General features: G+C 46.7%; 1 protein-coding gene across 4 annotated transcripts in view; it reads right to left on the reverse strand.

Moving 5' to 3' along the window:
* Positions 1-19,743, reverse strand: part of CAMSAP1 (calmodulin regulated spectrin associated protein 1) — a 33,777-nt gene extending 14,034 nt beyond the window's left edge. For 2 of the 4 annotated variants that reach the window (XM_032131177.1, XM_032131174.1), the window contains exons 1-5: positions 19,554-19,743; positions 11,055-11,217; positions 1,855-2,117; positions 1,506-1,667; positions 803-883 (exon numbers count right to left, since the gene is read on the reverse strand). In XM_032131177.1, coding sequence (XP_031987068.1) covers positions 803-883; positions 1,506-1,667; positions 1,855-2,117; positions 11,055-11,217; positions 19,554-19,622 — 738 coding nt within the window. In that variant the 5' untranslated portion in view covers positions 19,623-19,743. Of the gene's footprint in view, positions 1-802; positions 884-1,505; positions 1,668-1,854; positions 2,118-11,054; positions 11,218-11,589; positions 11,669-11,857; positions 11,983-19,553 lie in introns of those variants that run through there. The other 2 variants (XM_032131178.1, XM_032131176.1) reach the window with 2 other exon arrangements.
* Between the last annotated feature and the right edge of the window lie 1,828 nt (positions 19,744-21,571).

Genomic DNA, 21,571 nt, shown 5'->3' on the forward strand with positions numbered 1-21,571 from the left:
TTGAAGATACTAAAATAAGACCCAAAAGCCAATAGGGTCAAATAGTTCAAGGGATCCTTTAGACCACACATCAGCTTGTAAATTAAACAGCTCATTTTTGCTGAAGGTTACTATTATCCATAAAAGGCACATAAAAAACCACTGCCACTAACATGAAAATTAAACAACTGTGCCTTATTCATATGTCACACTTTGAGCCCCTTGCCCACCAATGCCAATTTGAGGAAAGAATATGTTATTTATAATTTATCTTAAGGTTTTGTTTCAGAAAGACCTATGTGACATTCTCCAGAAATGAAAGTGTGCTATATTTTGCAATATTAGTGCATTGTGATATAATTTCAAGGGAAAAAGCTGGAAAAAACTACAAACACACACATAAAACATTTGAATGCCAAGAGAATCCTTTACTGGACAGAACATGAATAAATCCCTAAACACACATTGGACAAATAACCCATGCAAAAAGAATATGCCCCAGGAGCTTTCAAAATATATAACATATATTTTGTGCTGTGAAAGCTGAGCCATATTTACCCACATACAGTTGATACAGGTTATTTTAAGTTGAAACAAGTTGTTTTCATCCTACTGAAACTTAAAGTCAGAAGATACCAGTGGGCTTCAAAGGCAAGGAAGGGCACTGATGACAGAGACAAAACAAACTGCACGCAGAAAATCTCAGTTTTGAGGATTGGAGCCCTCACATTTCTCTGACAAAGAAAATACTGATATTTAAATCCATTAATCATCCACACACAATATCACAACAATATCACAACTGAAGACAAATTTGTTTTACCTTCTGATGCCCTGGGCTTTCCATTAGTTGTTGTTTTAATTTAATCTCTTTCTCTGTTATCTCTCTCATTTTAAGGTTCACCTAAAAGGACATAGCATGGAAAATGAATTAAAATACACCTGGATATGTTTCCACAAGTGTTCTTCTTCCTCCTGTTACTTAATGGTCAATTCATGCTACAAACATAAGAAGTTGACAGAAAAACATGGTACAGCAGTTTTCTAGACCAACTCTCTATTAGCAGTAGCTGTAATCACAACTAGGGAATCCTGGGTTTGCAAGGACACATTCTCTTTGGAATGGGACTCTTGGCACTCAAAAGAATTACAGTAACTTAACTGCTGCCCTTGGAAAAGTTTCAGTTTTTCTGTTAAATGTTCCAGCCAGCCAGAGTTAAGTCCATCCTGTTACTTAACATGGAACAGTGCTTCACCTAAAAAAAACCCCACCAACCAAAAAAACACCTCAAAGTAACTTGTCTGAAAATAAAGAATCCAATTTTTACAGTTTTTCCTAACTTAATTCCTGATTACTTTCCTTCTTTCAAAATTTACCAGCTTTATTCATGCCTGAGAAAAACAAGTTGCAAAAGTAGAGATGATAGAAATGCACAAGTAAGAAGGAAGATACTCATCTGAACCTTTTTAAAAATCTGAGAAGTGACAAGAAAAGACAGGCATGCTTTTCCCCAAATAAGTTTTACCTTGTTAATCCAGAAAACCATGGCATCCTCCAAATCATAGGGCAGTTCTTTTGAGGCACTGAACGTAGAGAAACGCTTGACACTGGCAACCACCTTTTCAATGCTGATCATTTCTACAGTGTAGGCCATCATAAGAGCATCAATCATTGCCATATGAGAACTCTGAAAGAAGAAAACAAAGAGTATTGGAAAATAAAATCCCTTTTAAAAAATGGTATGTTCTAACTGTATTTAAAATAAAACATTCCTAAGGTTAGCGACCTAGAAATTAAGAGCTCTTCACTCCATTTACTATTTTGAATAGTGTTAAATAAAAAGAAGATGATTAGGTGGATTTAATTAAGCTAACCATTTTGATTGGTGCAGAGCCCAGATCAGATTCAGACACAGGTGTATCATCGCTCTCCATGACGTAAATCCCCTTCCGAGACAGCGCCTGGATCACGGACTGGTGTCCCTGCAGAGCAGCCACCTGATCCCCCTTGAGGATGAGGCTGCAGACCCGGCAGTAGAGCTCGCTGGAGAGCAGCAGTTTGATCACAGGGGGTTTGATGTGCTCCTGCTCGTACTGATCGATGTAGAACGGGTCCTTCAGCTCCTCCGGGACGTTGTCTGAAACAGCGGAGACAACATCAGCACGTGGCACCACTCATCACCCAAAGTGATCGGTGAATATTAGTGGTAGTGACATTTTATTTGGGATTATCAACTGTTTAGATCACAGGTTAAAATGGGTGTCAGATGGGCAAGGTTTATCCTTATCTTCAAAGCAAAATCCCAAAGCATCCGTGCACAGCAACTGGACAACTGCAAGGCAGGGTCACCAAGAGGGGCTGGCCAGTCTCAAATCTAAGCCACCAAGTTTTTGATGAATTTTGGCAATTCAGAATGAAAAGACCAAAATATCTGACTAAAACCTTGAACATTTTACAAACCAACCAGTGAGCTGATTATCTATTTTTTTTGTCAAGAGCATTGAAACAAACTGTTGCAGCTTTCAATCCTTAAATAATTCAAGCCTAGGAAGCAAAACCACTCCACTTGGATTAAGCAAGAACAAAACCAAGTCTAAAAATGAATTTCTTTTGCCTTGGCCCAATTTCCACAAGTTGTGTTAGGATTTTATCAGACTGAGTCTAGACCCTGAGTGTAGTAATTCAGAAGAAGTTAAAATTAGCAACACAGAAGGCCTCACCCTTGCACACCACCAGCCATAAACGCATTTTTACTGCTCCCCAGCACAGCTCCGAGCTGGCAGGAGAGAAAGGCACTAACAACAACTAACATTCCAATCACTCTAAATATGTCCAAGACATCTCAAATCTTGCTCTATATCCCAAAATAAATACTTCTCCTCATATTGGGTAATCAGCCTGGAAGCTATTGATCTTTATAACAACCGAGCAGGAATAATGAGAGTCTGCAACTCCAAGAAAAATATTTTCTAGCCTCAAGTGTATTGTCTTAATAGAAGCCTGACATTTCCTAAATTTCAAACATAAAATTCTATCTAATGCTATCCAGTCACTGAATATCTTTCCCCAAAGTCACTTAAACAGTTCATTTTAAATATACACATCTACACTTAAAAGAATTATTAATTTGGCAGCATATTTACTTTTCATTCAGCTCATTTCCAGAATAATTAAATTTTCCCATTCCAAGAAACTGCTACCCATATCTTTGACTGCAAAATAAGCCACACAATATTTGTATACTGCAGAGCACTTGATGTTCATAAAGAAGAGGAATGGAGACAGAGTGTTATTGCCACAGGTACATCTCACTTAGATAAAAATATGTAGCAAACCACTGCTGTCTAACAGCCCTAACAGCTCCTGTTAGTCAGACAGTGCTGGACCTATTTTTCAAAATGTGAAGCTTTCTGAAGTTTATTAAAATTAAGATAATTATTTTTCCTTTCTATGACATTGAATGTGACTTTTTACGGAGGATGGTTGGAAGAGACACAATAAAACCCACTGGCACTACCTAAGTAGCATTTGTTAACATGGGTGTCCATTTTTAGTGAAATACATAATAAATTCAGATTTTTTAAATCTTCTTAACATTAGTCAACCTGACCTAAAAATCAAAGGCTGTTGAAAGCTCATTCCATTTAACGGCCATTTCCATTTCTAGATAGAGAACTCAAGCTTCCATTTCTAAAGACTGAGGAAAGATCCAAAAATCCAAATGCAAAGCAGCTCGTATAATTCAACATTTTAGTTCATTACAAGCAGCTACACCAAAGACACATTGCTTTGTACTAAAATTATTTGTGAAAGGAAATAATACAAGCTCATAAAAGATCCATGAGGTTGTACATCTCTGGCAGAGCATTAGCGCCACTCCAAGTTTTAAAGGCTTTTTGTAAAACAACGACAAGAAAAATGCAAATTCCAAATGCCTGAAATCTGAAGCACTTGGATGAGGGGTTTAGTACCAACACCTGCTCTCCACCAGCTCCCAGGCCCTGATGGGAAAACTGAGGTGACTGCCTGGAACTGGGCTGGAAGGGGTGGACAAAGAGCCCTGAAATCCCTCCAAGACATCTCCTGCCCCACAGTCCTTGCACAGGCCGGGTTTTCCTTGGGATTTTCCCTTCTCCACAAGGTAGGGAGACTGTGATTATTTTATAGACTGCAACCACAGCGAGCAAAAAGGTTTCTCTGCAACACTAAAACGCCCAGGAGGGATCCACTCTATAGGATTGGGGTCTTTACACACATTATTAACACAGGACAGGCCATGGGAGCGTGGTGCTGAGCCTCCCGCGTGACAGGGGCAGGCAGACCTCCCACATCAATTTCCAATTAAACCAGCTCCATTTCAATGATTTTTAAAAGCCTTTTCTAGCACTAAATGGATCTAGTTCTTAGCGAGGAGATTCCATGTCACAGAAATCAATATGTTAAAAAAAAAAACCCAAACAACCCGAAACAAACACACAGACAAAAAACAGGGAAAAAACCCAATTTGAATCTTGTAATTCAATCTGAAAGTCCAGTCAAGAAACCTGAAATATTTTTCTCTTACACTAAAAAGTCCTCTAATTTCACATTTCTGATCTCCATATAACTGCTTAAGGACTGAATGGATTTGGATTGACCAGGATTAAGGGTAGGGCTGGGTGGGAATAACTTTCAGCACCAGGATTAATAATTTGAAGACTATCACAGGAAGTTATTCATCAACATTAATCCTCCCATAATTGCAATTTATTTCACTGTAAACACTTGCCCAGGTTAATTTTTTACAGTAGTACATACAACACTTCTGTCTGTCTGTCACACACAGGAGCAGTCCTGTAGCTGATTTATGTCCTAACTAATGATCCACAAAAAAATTAAGATATAAAAACCACATCAAAGCTCAGGAGTGGCAATGCTAACTTTACTATTTAATTCATTTTTATTTAATGCTGGACATAATGGCAGGCACAAATAAGAAAAAAAAAAAAACCTGCAATGCAAACAGGATGCTAAATAAGTGTGTAATTCTGAGTTGAGAAACTTCTAAATAGAGTTGATGATGTGTACATGATGCAGTTATCTCAAATGGGGTAACACAGAACAGACGAAAAAGGGCTTGAATTGAGACGTGTCTTCAATATTTGAAATCTGCATCTGAAAGTGCAACTGAAGACACTGATCTTACCTTTCACATCTGTTAAATATTCTTACCTGCAGCACAATGCCACAGAAAACACCTACAGCACCCAGGGCTGCTTATTCTCCGACCCCCCTTAAAAATGACAACATTCCCACACTGCCAGAAATCTCAGGAATACCTCGTCACTTTTAGGACAACTACACACCACCAGAGTTGACCCAGTGCTAATTTAAACCACACACCATGGACACACAAGTAGCCCCTGGCATCATGGACACCTTTTCTCCCCAGTTTTTAGGGATCAGACAAACTCCAGGTGTCACATGCTTTTTCCTTGCCTCACTACAGAATGTGCCAATGCTCTTTTTGAAGAAAATGTCCCAGGTTTTCCAAGTCCCAGTTTCTATCAGCATCTTTTCCAACACCTTCTCTCCATGACCTATAACTGAACTTGGAGGTTAGAAAAGTTCTGCTCATTAAAACTTGAGTTTTTACACATTTATGGCTTGGACGTTGGAAAAAATCAACATGAAAAACTAAACTCTGAGAAATTAACACCTAAGCTATAGCTATAAAAATTTCTGCTCAAGCAACTTAACAAATTGTACTAAAGGAAACCAAATTGTCCTTATTTTTTGCTTATAAAAAAGCTTCCAACACCATCTTAATTCCCAAAGGAAGTCACCTTTGAAAAGCTTGCAAACACCTCCTGCTTTTCCTGATGTGCTTTCTGAGTTGTTTCCCCAGTCAAATGTTTGCATCAACTTCAACACAAGTTTTAGAGCTGCCAATTTTGGACAAACTGAGGGGTTCAAAAGGCACCAGTGGTTTTACAGTAACTTAAAACCAACAGTACCTAACCAGCAATCAGCTCTGTGAAGGTGAACATCATTAATTCAGTTTGCCCTAAGTTTTCTAACAAGAATTGTTGAAGAATTTACCACCCTACCCTCAGTATCAGAGCTGACTGGATCTCTTCCACACACGAGTTCGATATAAGTTTATACCACATTACTCTTATGCTCATTTTTGCTGCTTCCCACACTTACAAAAAACCAAAGGAATATAATACTTTTTCCAAGTTTCAGCAGCAGAAACTCTCAAGTGTTCTTGCCCTGCTGGGCCTAATGGGGAGATACCTCCACTGCCTATTTTTGTAAGAGATGAAGGACTCAAAAATAAAGAACTATGATTTTTCATTCAGCAATTCTTTTGGTCTGTTCCATCATATCAATGAGTCCCAATCTCTCAAAAACTGTCAGTTCTGAGTATAAATCATCAAGTACAAAATCGTTGAGAGGATTACAAAAATAACTTCACTTGCAACAACTGTCAGAGAGACAATTATTGCCAGACTCTCCTTGCTTCAGGGGAGGGACCATTTCATTATCATCTCACTTACAAAAACCTGTTCAAAGACAACCACCTGATTATGACTTGATAAAGAAAAATACAGCAATCTGAACAAATTTGATTTATCCTTTGAACTGACGGGGTGGATACACCCCAGATGTTATTTTACCTCCAGAAGCACGAAGAACTGGTTTCACATGGAAAGGGAGCCAAGCTGTCCTGGTAAACAGCACGAAGCTTATTCAAATTCTGAGTAGGATTTCGTTAGTATCAGTATCTGTTCCCAGAATTATTCAGCACTGGGTGAATGTTCTCCAAGCTGCAGAGCATGAGCACAAACTACACCTTCTCAGCACTAAGACCACCAGAATATAAACATTCTGTGTTGGTTCTCATTACAGCACTGAATTCTAAAGCCTGTAAGTGATCTGTAATAGGACACATGAAAATTTACATACAACAGGCAGGAAAAACCCCAAGCTAAAGGCTTTGCAAACTGCCGGGAGAGTGACTGCACTTATTACCATATCTTTTGATCAAGGATAAAGCCACAAACCTGGATAAAGCAGAAGAGACAAAATAATAATTATGGAATCCTTCACCCCTGTAAACTTCACACAATAATACTCAGTGTTTATCAAACAGGTGCTATTAAAGAAACAAACGTTTAACTGTTCATATTTGCTAAACACAACAGCTTTCTTAAAAGTATTTTTATTACCCACCTGAGAAGAAAGCTGACAAAGGCAAGCAGGGAATCCAGGGATTTAGGGAATTTAGCCCAGGAAACATTCTCACACTGCCTCTACCAAGTGGTACCTGTGGGGAGCTATTACAGTACTGTAAAACCTTATTTAGCAAGTAAGTTTAAAGTACTCAAAGACCAAAAAAAGACAAACTTACATTTCCCCTCCAATGCATTCCATTAGTCCTTGGCTTTCCTGCCTGCATCTTGCCAAAGGTTTCAGGCTACTGTCAGCATTAAGTCTGGAAACTATATAAAGCTCCCAGTCCTAATAAATAAGTAAAACCATCAGGTCCCTTTTGAAAAATCTGAATTTTGCACAGTGTTTTACAGGAGCAACATCATCTGCTATGGAAAGGGTTGGAAAGAACCCAGTGTTCACAGCAAGCTGCAACACTGAGAGACTTTCACATCCTTCAGTATCTAAATTTTAGTATTATAGCCACGATGATGGAAAACAATTCCTACACATAAATTAATGCCACACTAAATCTGCTGAGAAATCAGAATTTTTCATTGTCATTGTCTATTTTCCCAGGTGGTACCAAATAAAACCATGCTGAGTTTGTTCTTTGCAACTGCTGTTGCTCAGAGCCTGAGGGGCCAGCAGGGCTGAAGGGCCAGGTCCACTTCCCACTGCTCTGCGTGGCCTCATTCCTGCTTGGCAATCTGGATTATTCCAGTGACTGTGGAAAAGTGATCTCCCCATGGAGGGCCTGCCAAGCCTCCCCAGCCCTCCCATGCTCACCCCCTGTGAACTGAAGTTCCCTACACTCAGTGGCAGCTTTGCTCCTCAACCCCTTTAACATTAGGAATTAGAATTCTCTGAAGTGGCCGTTTGGTTCTCATCAAAGTTTGAGGATAAAAAAGATAATTCTGGTCTAATTAAACTCCATTTTCTCAAACCACTGTCTCAGCTAAAGGGACTTCGAATCTTTCCAGAGTACAGAAGGTTTCCAGATGTGCTCAGACCAAGAGTGATCTGTGTCAGTACTCCCAGGTTTATTTGGGGAGATGGATGACACCGAATGGAGAAACACCTTCCTTCATGACATCCTTCCCCTCTGTTTTCTGGAATTCAGACAAGCAGTTGTAGGACCTCCCTCTGGAGCCCATCTGTGCCAGCCAGGCATCCACCATAGCCAGGAGCTGCAGGTTTCCAGGAACAAATCATCCAGCCCAATTCCTGTGCAAGAAGAGGGGTTGTCTTGCCGTGTTTGTGTAGCTGCTCAGTTGTTTGGCTACCAAAATTCTCTTTTCATGGCCAGAAGGGGAAAAAAAAAAAAAAGCAGGACTACATCATCTTTCATCATCAAATAAAACAAAGCCCAAACTAGGACTTCTAATTATTTGTCATGCATGTTCCCAGTGATTTGTCCTTGAGGAAAAGAAAACAAAGGATGAAGAATTTTCCTATTTAAATGCCAGCTTGGAAGTGGAGAATTCAAATATCCTTTAACGGCAAAGAGAGAATGCAGCTGCAGGTAAAACCTGCAGGGATGAATGACTTTCAGTAACAGTCTACACCAGCATCCAATTCCTGTTCTTCACCCTTTCCACTCTTCACCACGAACTCAGCCTTACCCAGATGAAAATGAAATGCACCAGAATTTGAAAGATCAGGCACAAAATTATGTCAATTCATAAATCAAATCCAAATCTAACATTTCAGAAAAATACTCATTCACTTGAAGGCAGTTACGGAAGCCTGGTAAGATTTACTTCAGAACAGAAGTGTTTTAATACTACAAACAGATAAGTTTTTTTTTACCAAATTAACCAGAAATAAGTCTAAAATAATAACATGTCCTCAAACCCTTTAATCTGCACAGTGAGATTTTATATAATAAAATCACGATTGTAGCTGCCCAAGACTCACTGAACAACATCCAGTATCTTAAAACTACAACACAACCCTGAGAGATGACAAGTAATGTGTTAAATTCAAGTATTATTCACAATTTTAATCACACAGGAAACCTTCTTAAACCCATCTCTCTATGAATTAAAGAGATTTATAAATTTCTAGGGATTGTGCAATGCTATTCCAGCAGTAATGGCTAACATGTGACAGCGACTTGCAGGAGCCATTTCAAAAATCAAACTACATTTCCACGGGCCACATTCCTGCAAAGACACGCACGGACACCAATCCTTACTCACTGGGGAAAAAATTACTTTTTCCTATTGTTTGTGGCATTTAGCTTCTGTTGTTTGCAATCTGAACAAGCCTAAATGCAAGCAGAAAAACTGGCAGAGGCTGCTGCAGCCAGAGATCACAGCTCTGCCATGGGAAAAGCTGTTTCTTTTCAGCTTTTAGTCACAGGAAAGCCAAATACTTTTACAACCTGTGTTGTCAGGAGCATAAACAGACTTGCCATTAAGCAATTAACTGGTCCATGAGGTTCAGACACAACCGTGAGTGCCAGAGCAGACACCACCCAGCAGCATGAGGCCACCGAGCTCTCGCTGCAGCGTAGGATCCGTGCCAGTCCCTTCCCATCTAGGATCAGCTTTCCTTTGAAACAAAGTCACAATATAAATAGTGCATCCCCAGGTCTGGAATAGCCATTTTATCACAGACCGCTAAAAAGTTTCAGGAAATGTTACAAACAATTCCAGTAACTGAGAAATATTTACATGAGGAAGTGCCTGTTCTGCTCTTTTAAGTTTTCAATGCTCCCCTGACAGCCTCCCCAAATTCCCACATTTTCAAACATCATCTGATCCGTGGGGTTTTTCTGCGTCTTGTTGCTTGTTACAAAATACATTAAACACTGTAAACCCCTGATTTTCTTTTGCCCACAATCACCAAGATAAAGGGGACACTGACAGGGCTGGAAATGTTTAAAAAGAAAAATAATTTAGAGAAATATTCCAGCAAGAATTAATATTTAATGGCAGGAATGGACCACTTTTCTTCAGCCTTGTCACCAAGTAAGCCAGTGCTAATCCATTAAGCATATTATGAGTTTGGAGAATTAGACTTAGATTAACAGGGCCACCTCATTTTCCAAAACAAGACTCTATGCATGTTTTTATTATATCTTTTGTTCTGGATAAAACAAACCCACTAGTATTGCACCCTGTTTCTTCATAATGAAGCTACTTAAACTTGAGAGGTATCTTGTACATTGAGACAGATCTAGTTCAAAACAAAAAAGCAAATTTCAATAGCTGCCAAGAAAACACTGTACAAATATACTCCAAGAATATTTATTTTTCCACGTTTGACAGTAAAAGTTTATGACAATATGAGGAAAGAACTCCTCTGTCACCTACAACCTGCTCTTTAATGTCACAGCACCCAAACTACACCTGCTCATTCAACATTTCTTTCCATAAAAGAAAAATGCTGCTGAACATAAATGAATTACTTTTTAGATCATTTTGGAAGTAAAACCACAAGCTGACAGAAAAAGAAGTCCTAACTGAGCACACAAAAGGTGTCAAGGTCCCAGCATCCGCTGGCCAAGATGACCAGACAAGGAACCACCTAAAGCCTGGAGGGGCTTGGGGCCTGCAAGCAATGGCATAAAGCTCTGCGGAACAAAGTCTGCTTAGCTAAAGCAAGGATTTAAACATTTTGAGGTTGGCAATTCTTGCCAAGCACCATCTGGGAGCGTTCACCATTAGGTTTGCTGATTCAGGGCATCTCATACAGTCCCGTTATTCCTGTTCAAGGTACCAGCAGAGATAACAGTATTACAAGAGAACAGGCTGCCATATTATTGATATTTAAAACAAAGCCAAATGTAATTACTCCTGGAACAGCAGGGGAGACAGAAAAAGTAAGAACAAAATCAAGAATGACTTCTTGACAGAGGTGATCTTACCTATTCCGTAGGCTTTAGCACAGATCCATTGTAGATTAGCAGCTATTTTTGCTCTGGCTGAATCATAGAGCTCCAAAGGGACAATCTCAACTGCACTATCTGTCAGAGCATCCATTTTTCTTCTGGTACTATCTCCACCCGCACAAACATCAACATCCACCATCTAAAACAAAAACAAAAGGCAGAGACTTTTACACGAGCCGACGATTCTAAAGGCACACAGGAGAGGGGCTGGCCAGGCTGCACACAACAGGCCCGACATCCTTCGGGATTTCCATCGGGAGGGCTGATGTAGCGATTCCAAAGCCACTCGGAAATCAAAAGGCATCGGAGCCCGGGGCGAGCATCCCTTTTTGTCAAGGGCAGGGCCTGGCTCGGCGAGCCTCCGGCCGAGGCAGCGGAGAAAGGCGCAGCCCCGTCACCTGCCGATGGGATAAAGGAAGGATGGGGCTCTCCCGAACAATGAGGGCAGGTACCGCCGCCCCCTCCCCGCCCGCGGGGCCGCGCCGGGGCAGGGGCAGAGCCAGGGCAGCACCTGCGGCTCCTTCCCCCGCCTCGCCCCCGAGAAGCAGCAGAGGCTCCGCGCCCGCACGCCCATGGCCCGGCCGAGCAGCGCCGGGGGCCGGCGGCGCCCCCTCCCCGCATCCCCGCCCCACCCGGGCGGAGGAGGAGGCGGCGGCGGCGAGGGCGGAGGAGGCGGGGGGCGCAGCCCACCCGGCGCCGGCTCCGCGCAGGCCCCCGCCGAGCCCCCGCCGCCGCCGCTCCCCCCCGCCCGCCGCGGCCTGCAGGCCCCGCCGCCTCACCTTGCCGCGCTACCGCTGCCTCATCCCCGGCGCGGGAAGGGGGCACGGCAGTGCCCGGAGCCCCGGCGGGGCGGGGCTGGGGAGGCTCGGCGGGCCCGGCGCCGGTGCCGGTGCGGGAGGCACGGACGGAGCCGCCGCCGCCGCCGCCGAGGGGCCGCGGCTGCCACAGCGCTCGGGGCCGCGCGCGCGCGCGCGCATGCGCCCGCCTCCCGCCCCGCGCCCGCGCCCGCGCCCGCTCCCTCTCCAGCCGCCGCTCCCGCCTCGCCCGGCCAGGGGCGCGCGCTCGGCGGGAAAAGGGAGAGGCGGGAGGGAGCGGGGAGGGAGGTGGGAGCGCCTGCGCGTGCGCGCGCGCGGGGCACGGCCTCCCGCCGCCCGCGCGCGCCAGGCAACCGTTGCCGTGGCGACCGCGCCGGCCCGCGCGCGCGGGGAGAGCGGACCCGCCCCTCATGGCCCCGCCGCCCGCACGGTCCCTCACGGACCCACAGCCCCCTCACGGACCCACAACTCTGACAGACCCACAGCCCTCAAAGACCCACGATCCTCACGGACCCACAGCCCCCTCACGGACCCACAACCATCACGGTCCTCCTGCCCTCACAGCCCTGCCACCCTCATCCCCTACCCCACCTTGGGGGACGGGTGGTGACCTGGGTTGTGGCAGCCGGGGGAGCACCGCGGTCCACCCTGTGGGACTCATGATGGAGAAAGAGCCTCTTTCTTGGTTAAAAAAGGGGTGAACGAGAGCCACTTGAGCTGTGTCCCACTCCAGTGACCTGTCAGGCAGGTCCTGGCCCTCCTGACCCACAGCCCGGGGGACGTGTGGGGTCTGCAGGGGTCTGGCTGCTGAGCCCCCATCCCATCCCGACCCCATCCTCACCCCACAGTGTCACAACCCCTTGGCATCTTCAGCCAGCCTTCCCTTTGGATACAGGGAAGCACAGAAATGCCAAAGAAACTTTGTCTCTCCACAAAAACCACCAGCTGTGGGAACCTTTATGTGCATGATAGATTCCTCTGTACCGAAGCAGTCATTTTCTTAAGTGCAAGAAGGGTTGAGATTTCTCTCTGTTGCCAGCAAGGCTCAATAAAACACTGGGTTTGTGTCAAAAAGTATCAGCAATACTTTTCTTCATGGTATTACAAATAACGTCCTTCAAGGTTTGCCAAGTTACTCCCTGCTCACCATCAAAGGATGTCACAGTTTTCAGGCCAAAGCCTGACTTTCAAATCTTATGTATTTCTTGGCAAAAAGCAAATTTCTTTCCCTGTTTTATGTCATGATCTGTAACAACAGCAAGAAATGTGTGACGGGTACATGATGTGGGGGTTTTTTGCTGTTAGACACAGTCTTGTCTCCCAGCCCTGCCTAGAGGCCGCTGTCCTGCTACACAGGGCTGGGAGACAAGTAGGGGTGATAGAGCCGTAGAATAGAATCATGGAATATCCTGAGCTGGAAGGAACCCACCACAGGGATCACTGAGTCCAACCCTTGGCCCTGCACAGACACCCCAACAATCCCACCCTGTGCATCCCTGGGAGCGTTGTCCAAACACTCCTGGAGCTCTGGCAGCCTTGGGGCCGTGCCCATTCCCTGGGCAGCCTGGTCAATGCCCCAGCACCCTCTGGGGGAAGAACCTTTCCCTGATATCCAACCTAAATCTCCCTGACTCAGCTCTAGCTGTTCCCTGGTCACAGAGAGCAGAGCTCGGAGCTGCCCCTCGGGAGGAAGTTGTTGACAGCATTGAGGTCTCCCCTCAGTTTCCTCCAGGCTGAGCAAGCCAAGTGCCCTCATCTGCTCCTCATTTGGCTTCCCCTGCAGACCTTTCACCATCTTCATGACCTCCTTTGGATGCTCTCTAACAGCTTCAGATCTTTCTTATATTGTGGTGCCCAAAACCCTGTGCAGTTTTGGCCACCACTGTGCACCAGGCTCGTGATCAAACCCGGATCCTGCAGATTAGCTCACTTGACAAGAGAGTTTTAGGGCTCGTCTGAAAAGTGAAGCTGCATGATTGAGCTCGGAGCCTTTAATGCCTGTGCCGGCCAGATGAATTATCTTCATATCCATCTACCGAAACCATGATTATAAGTTTAGCTGCACAACAGCGATAGCAGACTGACCTTATTCTACCTAATTTTGTTATGATTCTCATAAATTATTTTCCTGCTGCATGTAACTGGTAGATTATATGAATATTTCAGAATCATTAAAGATTCATTTGGGTCTGTCTTAAGATTCAACGTTTATTTCCCTGTGTCTTCTCAAAGTGCAAGGGGAGGGCATTCTTTGTTTGTGTCACCAGGAAATACAACCTGGTGTCCAAAGGTTATTCCAGCCTCTGTCACTCTTCCATATTGCAGGATTGTGTGCAATCAAAGTGTCTTTGCAAACAACTTGCTGGTTGTTTTATAATCTCTGTTTGAGGGGTTCAGTTTTCAACCCAGGGGTTACAGGCTGTCGTTTTGTGGCGTTATCATCAGAACAAGCTGCTCTTGTTTTTAGATTAAGCATTAAGGCACAATCCAAATCCCCTTATATTTGAGAAGAATGTTTTCATTTTCATGGTGGATTGGGCATTAGATCCACGGCAGGAACAGAAAGCCCCTGGACTCCTGGAGCAGGTAACCTGTATTGAGGGTGAAGGTGTAACCGGGAGAAGACTGACCTACTTCTTCCTCTGACATATTTTTCCTTGAGGTAAAGAATGGATCCAGTTGTTAAACTTATCAGGAGCAAAAATATGCTCTAAGAAGGTGGCAGACAGCCCCCACGAAACCAAGCCAGTATCACCTCAACCCCTGAAACTTTTGGAACAAAAAAATGGAAAAAGCATAAAGGGGAGCACTGTCCTTTCCCAGGCCTCTGCTGCACATAGGATCCTGGCCCTGGAATTATCTCTTGCTCTGCCCCTTTTTCTCCTTTCTGCACTTCTTCCAGTCTGGTGTGGAATGTGCTGCCACCTCTTCCTCTGTGGTAATTCCCTGAAACTCTGGTATTGAGGGCATTTGCATATCCTTAAGAGGAAGCTGAAACTGATGTTTTGGGAAACTTTGTAGGTGATGATGAAGTGGTTTGTCAGGAACTCGGCATCATCCCACACCAGCGTCCTCAAACTTGTCCTGGAGATAAAAAGCCTGCATTTAAAGTGGGAGGGTCACCGTGGATTGCTAAGTGTGTTTGCTTTTTCCGTGAGAAAATAAATGACTCTCCCGTATTCAGCAGCAACAAATTCATCTGTAATTTGCGTGCTGCTTGTTTCTCTCTGTGCTCCACTACTAAACATGCTCCAAGGCTTTTCTGCTGGAAAATGGTAATACATTTCTTTTCTATATGAAATAATTTCCCTATTAGTCTCCTGGATTCCTCACGCCCTGAGAGTGGGTGTACACGTGAACTGACACACGCTGCACAGCCTGTCTTCCAGCAGAGCTCTGAGGTTAATTACTAGCAGGCAATTCCTTTGAGAAATCACCATATTCAAACAGAACACCTATTGCAGGTAGCAAAGCTGAACCGTCGTGCTTGTTTTCTGCCATACTGGATGAAAACCTAGGATTTTGGTTTCTTCCACTATGTTTCAACTATCAATATTGGGAGACTATGTGTAGAATAAGAGTATCAGTTCCCAGAATATCTGATGTCCCCAAGGACAGCAGATCTAAATGAATGTTGTAAAAAAAATGTATCTTCTGTAAAAATATGAATGTGCTGTGGCCTGGGTCTTACAGGGAGGAGATAGTTCCTGGGCATGTAGAGCAAGAGCTTCCATTCCTAGAATTGTTTGCGTTGGAAAGGACCTTAAAGATCATCTTGTTCCAACCCCCTGCAGTGGGCAAGGACACCTTCCACGACGCCAGGTTTCTCCATGCCCCATCCAACCTGGCCTGGAACGTTTCCAAGGATGGGCAGCCGCAGCTTGTCCTCAGCAGCCAATAAAGGCAGGTGTCTCTCTGGGAAGAGGTTTTTTGCCTTCAGTCTTGCCCAGCAGCTGCTGCCTGTGCTCTCCAGAGCAGTGAGAGAAAACACTCGAATGAACATTTTTATCTCTTACCCTTACAAAATTTCCAAGACAGCCATGAGTGCTGGAGACGGCCCCGGCAGAGCAGTGAGCAGCTCATGCACACTCACAGCCCTGGCTGCTTGCAGCTCTCTCCTTAGGGCTCTATTTTCAGCCCTGGACTAATTTTGAACCCTGCTGTAGCTGCTTCCTCGTGCTTAGTTCTGGCAGGGCCTCGTTTGCCCCGGTGCTGAGCACTTAATATCCCCAGCCAGGATTGACTTAGAGCCTGGGCACACCCCGAGGTCACAGCGCGGGGCCACTGCTGGCATCACGACTACCTGGGGGGCAGAGGGGTCTGTCTCCTCTGTGTCCGTGGGATTTAGGATCCTAAATGCATGCACATACTACAGAGAGAAAGAAAAAAGTTACACCTTACTAGAAATTCCATAAGGAAAAGGAGATGGGGTCAAAAAGACACTTCAAATATCTCCTGGCTGACTGGAGCCTGGGTCCCATCACACGAGGGGGAGTGGAGTGGGGCTGGCAGCCTCCTCATGCTCTTGCTGCTCCTACAGCTCCAAATGTCTTTTTCTCCCTTGTACAGAGTAGTTTCCTGTGACAGTCCATCACGGAGCCAGCCTCAAGGAGGAGAGAGCAGGATATTATTCTTAGTAATGGAACCGTCACTTCAGTGCCATTCCCAAGAGCACGGGAACAGTGTCTAAGGCACAGCGCCGCTGTCAGCAATTCCTTATCTCCAATTCTGTAGCTCGGCAGGAATATGCAGTGGCAAGGCCTTGTGCATCAGGGAACCACAGGCAATGAGCAACGTTTTTCATGTAAATAAAGAAAACAAATGAAGTGTGGGTAGTAGGACTCTATTTCATTTAGCTTTTGTATTATTTCAAAGGTAATGTATATGCAACTCAGCTGTTATGCTGGTGAGTGCAACAAGTTATTCAGATTTCTTTCTTTCTCCCTTGCTTGGAGTGTTTGATGTGTATGAAACCCAAGAAATGGGACAGGCGGGGAGCACTGGCAGCTCTGCTCCTCACAGAGAGGGGCTTCCCCCCAGCAAGGGGCAAGCCCCATCACATTTAAAAGAATACTTGTGTTCAGCACTTATCTTCAAAGTGCTGTGCAAACATTAATTAATGACTCTGTTATTGCCAGGGGGAAAGCTGGCAGAGGGAGGGGTGACAGCTCACCCTGCCTGCCTTCCTTGCTGGGAGCCAGACCTTCGTTCTCCAGCTGTGAAGAGCGGGATGCTCCATCCCCAGGCCTCCGGTTATCTCCAGCAATTACAGCTCTGGAAGTGCTGCTGGTGGGTTCTAAGTGCCTGCATCAGTAATAGGAGGGGGTTTAGCCTGTAAGATATTTTTATCTGTAAGATTGTTTATTTTTAAAGTCCCTGGACTATGTTTAGGAGAATAACGGGTCAATAGCATTTACAGCCCAGAAGGTTTTCCCGAGAGTCTCATCCCACCATGCTTTGCCATTTCTCAGGCAACCCCAAGCAGGGAGACCCCAGGGAGGAGCTGGGTGAGCACTGAAAGGGTTTTGAGTGTTGCCATGATCTAATTAACAAGCAAATGAGATGTTTCTATCTTTCCATGTATCTTTGTATTCATTAAACCATTTTTAGCAGCTACATTTGAGTTGCTAAACCCAAACAAATCAGATTCAATAGGGACTGTTGATTTTCTTTTCCCAGGTGATTTCTTTGTAAAATGCATTTTTTTCGTGAGGACACTTTGAGTAAAACTATATCTACCACAACTGTACAACTGTGCAAAAACAGAATGACTTATCTCCAACTTTTTTTGCCACTTAAACATTGCGGGAAATCAAAGGATAAGTGAAAGGCAGGAGGAACGAACAAGAAAAAAATCTAATTGGATTCCAAAATGCAACATCTTCCCCCTGCTCTGGGCTGTGCAAAATGCAAGAGCCCAGAGCAAGATGGAACATACTCAGCATCGTCATCCCAATAAATGCTGTTGGGGTTGCAGAGCAGTACAAATCCCTGGCACAGGAATAGCCTGGCATCCATCAGCATGGCACAGAGCCCTCCTTGTGCCATGAACTGGCATGTGGTTATCCTCAAAAACAACATCCTGATCCCCTGCTAAGCCTTACCTTTGGGAAGTCACAGCCAACTCAGCCAACCTTTTCCAAAAAGCTGTTACAACATGGTGATTTCACCAAAATGTTCTGCGTTCATCACACAGGGGGAGGTGCTCATGAGGGAGCAAATCCGGAGCCGCCTTGTTCCAGGTCCCCCAGGGGATGCACAAAGGCAAACGCTACCTGCCAGGTCCTGGAAAATCCATCCCAGCCACAGGAGGGATGTACCTGACCCAGCATTTCCCATTCCCTGTGGCAGATTGGAGTTACGGTCTCGTGACACAGGGGATATTTTGAGGACAGGGCTGTCATTTCTGGATTTTAAGGCTTCTTTCTCCACAAATATAAACCTTCAGCCCTGGGCTGAGAGGCCAGCAGAGAAACTCGCTCTGGGTGATTTTGATGTGCTTCAGCCCAGCAAAAACTGCCTCAAAAGCAAATTAAAGCTCCTCTAATTCCCCCGCAGCAGGGTCTGGCGGGGGTGGGTGGTGGCTTCCCACTGCATTTTGCCTCATTCCCATCCAGTATTTCTAGTTCCTGCTCTTCTGGTGGGATGCAGCTCCCGGTTTCCCTTGCTGCCAGCTCTGTGCCACAGCTGAGCCCTTCACCTGGCAGCCCTGCCCTCTCCCACCCTGCCTCCAGAGAGGTGCCAAAGCAAACACTGCCCTCCTCACCCACTTGGGCCCCAGCCAGCTTGCACAGGCTCCAACGCTCTTAAATCTGTGGCCAGAGAAATATGGGAATGTACAAATTAGCCAGAGGCATTGAAACACCTCCATCCTGCTCGTCCGGCTCCTATTTACAGCAAGAACTTGACGACTGAAAAATTGAGACACCGAGCAGGAAACCAAACCACGCCAGAGCCTCCATGGCAGCGAGCTCTGGCTGATGGACCTCAGAGCACACTCCCAGGGCAAGGGGTGGGCAGTGGCCAGCCCGGTCCCCACACTCCTGGCAGGGATGCCAAAGCACAGGGGCACATGGTGTGTCCCTCCCTGCTGCACAGAGGGCACAGAGGGGGCCCATCACCAGATACCCCCCACAATCCCTTCCAATGGCTTTGGCACCTGCTGAGGTTGGCAGAGATGTGGGCAGGACACAGCCCCACACCAGGATAGGTCTGAGTGAGGAGAGTGACCATGAAACCATGAGCAGTACCTGGGGATGAAACACAACATGGCTCGGGGTGGTCCCATCCTGCTGTGACAGGGGTAACCCCTCTGTCCCCGTTCACAGTGCTGGTCACTTGGGCCATCTGGTGTGGGTGCTGCCCACCCGTGCGGGGCTGTATGGCCCTGGTCCCCCCGTGCCACCCCAGCCCGGTCCTCACACGTGCCAAGGCTGATGCCTGCCCAGCACCACCCTGCCCCAAGCTCCATTCTCTTCCCGGGATTCAGAACTGGTGGAGAGCAGCCCGTACTCCACAGCTGGCCATCCGTGGGGCTGGGGCACTGGGTGCCGCTGCCTGTCCTGCTGGGCGGACACACGGCTGCTGTAAGACCCCCAACCGCTCAAAGACCCCCAGCAGCAGCCCCTGGCCAGGTGAATCCCCGACAGCGCTGACTTACCGGTGGCCGCCGTCGACATCCTCGCAGCCTCGGGGGTCGCCGGGGGCTCTGGGCAGCACCCCGTGGCATGGGAGCCCATGGCACGTCCCGGGGCTCAGCGCCGGGGGGCTCGGTCCCCTGCGCTCCCCGGGAAGGGCTGGGGGCAGCGGGGCAGCGCTGCGCTCCCCGGCATCGCTGGCATCACCACGGCAACTGCCGGCTGACTCACGCTGCTTCCGAGTGACATCAGAGATGCGGAGGAGGGGGCCGGGGGCTGCGGGGCGATGCTGGGAGCAGATATTCCCGCTTTGGTTTTGGCTAAAGCTGGAAGGTTTAGTGTGGGGAAAGCTTTCAGATGCAGCCCCGCAAGGCAGTGCCACGCCGGGATCTTGGCTTTTATTTGCAGGAGTCAGGAGTGGGGAAGAGGCTGGAGCCCATCAGCTGCCCAGTGCTGGTGGCATGGAGAGACTGGGACAGAGCCAGAGGGACAGATGAGATTCCGCTCCCCCATACTGCTCTTGGACTTCAGTTCTGTTCAAAAAAATCCCAGATTAAGGAAATCAGTTGAGAAATTACTTACTTTGGCTTCCCTTGGTACCAGGGGTGTGAACGGGGGGAGGTCTCCTTAAGGGGAATGCGCTGGGCTCCTCATCATCAGGCACATTTCTCCTGCACATCCTCCCTCTGGAACACTGCCCTGCAGTGCCCAGCACTTGTGTCCGGCATGGTGGGAGCTGAAAAGGGATCTTGCTTGGCAACCAGTCAGGAGCAGGGAGGAATGTTTGCTGGGCACACACACAGAGGGGTCAGGACCAGCACAAACGAATGCTCCACATACAGACATTTTTCAGAGGGATTTGGCAGCACATTTTCTCAGAGCTGGGCCGTGCAGGGCTTCCTCACGCGCCATCTGGTAGCCACAGCCAGGAGCACTGATGCTCCATCCCCTCCACTCACAGGCTCCGTTAGATCGAGCCTGATGAGACAGAACAAAGTATTTTTAGTGGGATGAGAGTCCTGCACGAGGCTCTGCACTGAGCAAGAGCGGTGCCAGGTCAGCCAGCGATGCAGCATCTCCAAAAAATAAACTTTTATCAACCCTCCATGGGAGCAGGCCCAGGGGCATCACAGACCCAGGCAACACTCCCCACCAGACCCCCTCCCAGGGGCTCCTGGGCATCCCTCCTTCCATGAGGCTGGGATTAGGGAACCCTACACTTGGGGCTTTTATTTTTAGCCCAGCAAACTATAAATACAGCCCACAGTAACCCACGGGAATCTGAGCGAGTGCTCAGCCCGGGAAGTGACGGCACCAGGGAAGCCCATGGCTGCCTGCAGCCGAAGCTGCACCACCAGGGCTCCAATGGGAAAGGCTCTGTCCTACTTCCAGACACCTGGGCTGGATGGAAATACTTCAAACCACTTACAAATAGGGCTGCACCAGGCACGGTGCTGCTGCAGTGGGGAGAGGGGGCTGGCAGGAGGAGTGGGCTGCTGCCTCTCAGACAGGAAAGGGGAGAGGAGGGATGGGGAAGGTTCACTGGAGGCCAGAGCACAGACTTCAGGGGGGATTGTGCATTTTTTCTTTTTTTGGTGAATGTTCCCATGTGGGAGCAGGGGAGGAAGGTGCTCGTCTGTGAGAAGGCAGGAGTATGGGGGTACAGGAAGAGAGCACCCCGTGATTCATCCCAGGCAGCCTGGCAACCAGCTCCTGTGTAGGGGAAAACACAGATGGAACAGGGATGCTGCAACACCGATCCAACAGCATGGGAACAGCCAGCTGGTGTCCTTTTAAGGATGATTTTGAAGGTCTGAACTATTCTTTCCCTTGCACACTTCATGGAGGAGCTGTGTGGGGCTTGTGGTGGTCCAGCAGCCCACAGTGCCTGGATCACCCCAACTGAGGCCATGGGGACAGAGTGAAAAACCCAATCCCACGTGCCAAGAAATCCAGAGAGTTGTTCCAAACCCCTCTCCAGCCCTTGCACAGCAGGAAGGGGTCGAGGTTGTGCATGGCTGGAGGCAGCAGGGTCAGCACA

The sequence above is a fragment of the Corvus moneduloides genome, chromosome 21 (assembly GCF_009650955.1).
Source record: "Corvus moneduloides isolate bCorMon1 chromosome 21, bCorMon1.pri, whole genome shotgun sequence".
Taxonomy (NCBI): Eukaryota; Metazoa; Chordata; class Aves; order Passeriformes; family Corvidae; genus Corvus; species Corvus moneduloides.